The following is a 3,388-nucleotide window of genomic DNA, read 5'->3' on the forward strand; positions in this document are numbered from 1 at the left end:
GAGCGTGTGTATATGTGTGTGTGAGCGTGTGTATATGTGTGTGTGAGCGTGTGTATATGTGTGTGTGAGCGTGTGTATATGTGTGTGTGAGCGTGTGTATATGTGTGTGTGAGCGTGTGTATATGTGTGTGTGAGCGTGTGTATATGTGTGTGTGAGCGTGTGTATATGTGTGTGTGAGCGTGTGTATATGTGTGTGTGAGCGTGTGTATATGTGTGTGTGAGCGTGTGTATATGTGTGTGAGAGCGTGTGTATGTGTGTGAGAGCGTGTGTATGTGTGTGAGAGCGTGTGTATGTGTGTGAGAGCGTGTGTATATGTGTGTGAGAGTGTGTGTATATGTGTGTGTGTGTGTGTGTGTGAGAGTGTGTGTATATGTGTGAGTGTGTGAGAGTGTGTGTATGTGTGTGTGAGTGTATATGTGTGAGTGTGATTGTGTGTGAGTGTGAGAGTGTGTGAGAGTGTGTGTGTGTGTGTGTGTGTGTGTGAGTGTATATGTGTGAGTGTGATTGTGTGTGTGTGTGTGAGAGAGAGAGTGTGAGTGTGATTGTGTGTGTATATGTGTGTGAATGTGATTGTGTGTGTGTTTGTGTGTGAGTATGTGTGTGTGTGTGAGTATGTGAGTGTGTGTGTGTGTGTGTGAGTGTGTCTCTCACTCGGTGGAGATGTGTGAGATGAGCTGGATGGAGGTGAATCCGGCCTGCAGGAAGTTGTCCTCGTATCGCTCCATCTTGATGGACCGGAGCCAGTCGGACACTGAGCTGCAGTGAGAGAGCGGCGGCGGGGGACGCTGGTCCAGCAGAGGGTGAGACGGCCTGAGACACACACACACACACACACACACACACACACACACGTCAATCACACACAGCACTGCACTCAGGGACAGGAAGTGACATCACCAGCCCTGTGCCTTGAGAAGCAGCTGCTGCACGTCCACAAATAACACAGATCTGACATGTGCTGCTCTCTCGGAGTGCGTTCTTACATGTGTCAGTGTTTCTGAAGGAATCTTTACTTAGTCATTACCAACTGCTTCAATACCATTTCACAATTAATTGGTTCCTTAATAAATAAATATTTTTAAATGAAATTTATTTTTATTTTTATTACCTTTCAAAAGTTTGGAGTAATATTTTACGGAAATTGTTACTTTTATTCATCTAGGACACATTAAACTGATCAAAAGTGACGGTAAAGACATTTCTAATGTTACAGAAGATTTCTATTTTAAATAAATGCTGTTCTTTTGAACTTTATATTCATCTGTGAATCCTGAAAAATAAAATATATCACAGTTTCCACAGAAATGGAACAACTGTCGGTTACACTTTACTTGAAGGGGTGTGCATAAGACTGACATGACACATGTCATGAATATGAAGGTTTTTTATGCATGTTTTTGACAACTGTCATTAAGTGTCATTCGCTCAGTTATGTCATTTTTAATGCAAAGATGACATTGTTAGAGATGTCTTTGTTATGGGCTATGGTTAGGGGTAGGGTTAGGTCAAATAATGTCATATTTGCATTAAAAATGACATAACTGAGCGAATGACACTTAATGACAGTTGTCAAAAACATGCATAAAAAACCTTCATATTCATGACATGTGTCATGTCAGTCTTATGCACACCCCTTCAAGTAGTGTTACCCAACTGTCTTCAACATTGATAATAATCAGAAATGTTTGTTGAGCAGCAGAGCAGCATATTATACTGATTTCTGAAGATCATGTGACACTGAAGACTGGAGGAATGATGCTGAAAATACAGCTGCGCATCACAGAAATACATTACACTTTAACACATTCACATAGAACACAGCGGTTTTAAACTGTAATAATATTTAGCTGTTTTTAGTGTAGTTTTGATCAAATAAATGCAGCCCTGGTGAGCAGAAGAGACTTCTTTAAAAAAAAATTTTTTAACTTTATTTATATTACCTTCTGACTGCTAGTGTGTGTGTTACACTGTGCTTGAATTTAAGGAACATGTTGCGCATGTACAGATGTTTTATAGACAGCTGGAATATTTCAGCAACTCATCCGTTCACATTCAGAATGGAAAGTGCAGGACGCAGCAGTGACGGTGATTAACTTCCACTTCAGCCTCCCACCCAAACACTTCCTGCTACACACACACACTCTCACACACACACAAACACTCACTCACACACTCTCTCTCACACACACTCACACACTCTCTCTCACACACACTCACACACTCTCTCTCACACACTCTCTCTCACACACTCTCTCTCACACTCTCTCTCACACACACAAACACACACTCACACACTCTCTCTCACACACACACTCACTCACACACACACACACACGGAAACACACACCCACGCACACACACACGGAAACACACAAACGCAAACACACGCTCACACCTGGTATACGTCCGGTGATCTTGAGCGAGGCTGGGTTGCGTATCAGTCGGTCGAGGGCAGAGACGATGGCACAGAATCGCGGGCGAGACGATCTCTCCTTCTGCCAGCAGTCCAGCATCAGCTGGTGCAGAGACGCAGGGCATTCTGGGGCAGGAGGCAGGCGGTAGTCCTGCTCGATGCCGTTGATCACCTGCACACATACACACATCGTCATCATCACTCGGCTCAGAACACACTCGTCCGTCAGATTATACCGCGCTCTGAAACCTCACTCACGTCCTGGTTGCTCATGTCCCAGTACGGCCTCTCTCCGAACGACATCACCTCCCACATGACGATGCCGTAGCTCCAGACGTCTGACGCCGAGGTGAACTTACGGAAGGCGATGGCTTCAGGAGCCGTCCAGCGGATCGGGATCTTCCCGCCCTGAGACGCAGACAGAGATTCTGAGCGTTACGAACCCCGACGCTCACGTACAACACCAGCATCATCATGTGACACATGAATACTAAACCTACCTGAAAAACTCAGAGCACTCTTTATCTCATTTCTATCTTTGTCCTGTTTGTAAAGTTACTTCTTCATTCTTATTTTAATAATAAAAATACTAAATAACAAAAATAACTATCTTGTTTAATAACGGTGTCAGAATTTGGTAAGATAGAAAATAAATAAATAAAGATTTCTGCATTTAGTTTTTTGTTCTGTCATGTATGAATATTGGACATCTACTGTTAGATGTAATGTGGTAAATGTTGTGTCATAATTATAATAAAGAGTCTGGAACCTACGACTACAAAATCAGATGATACAAAATTGTAATATACTAATTATTAATAAAATATAAAAAATTTGTCTCAAATTTGGATTTGGAACTCTAATTTACCACAATTATGTCAGACCTTTAACAAAAAAAACTAAAAACAAACAAAAAAATATATTTATAAAAACAAAGACAGGACAATTACTGGAAATTACCAAAATAAAGTAA

General features: G+C 41.8%; 1 protein-coding gene across 1 annotated transcript in view; it reads right to left on the bottom strand.

Moving 5' to 3' along the window:
* Positions 1–3,388, bottom strand: part of LOC107573198 (ephrin type-B receptor 4-like) — an 18,439-nt gene that overhangs the window by 3,157 nt on the left and 11,894 nt on the right. The window contains exons 9-11 of the mRNA XM_016259645.1: positions 2,674–2,823; positions 2,395–2,587; positions 654–813 (exon numbers count right to left, since the gene is read on the bottom strand). Of these exons, the coding sequence (XP_016115131.1) occupies positions 654–813; positions 2,395–2,587; positions 2,674–2,823 (503 nt within the window). The remainder of the gene's footprint in view (positions 1–653; positions 814–2,394; positions 2,588–2,673; positions 2,824–3,388) is intronic.

This window comes from Sinocyclocheilus grahami, unplaced genomic scaffold (assembly GCF_001515645.1).
Source record: "Sinocyclocheilus grahami isolate Dianchi unplaced genomic scaffold, SAMN03320097.WGS_v1.1 scaffold1890.1, whole genome shotgun sequence".
In the NCBI taxonomy this organism is placed as follows: Eukaryota; Metazoa; Chordata; class Actinopteri; order Cypriniformes; family Cyprinidae; genus Sinocyclocheilus; species Sinocyclocheilus grahami.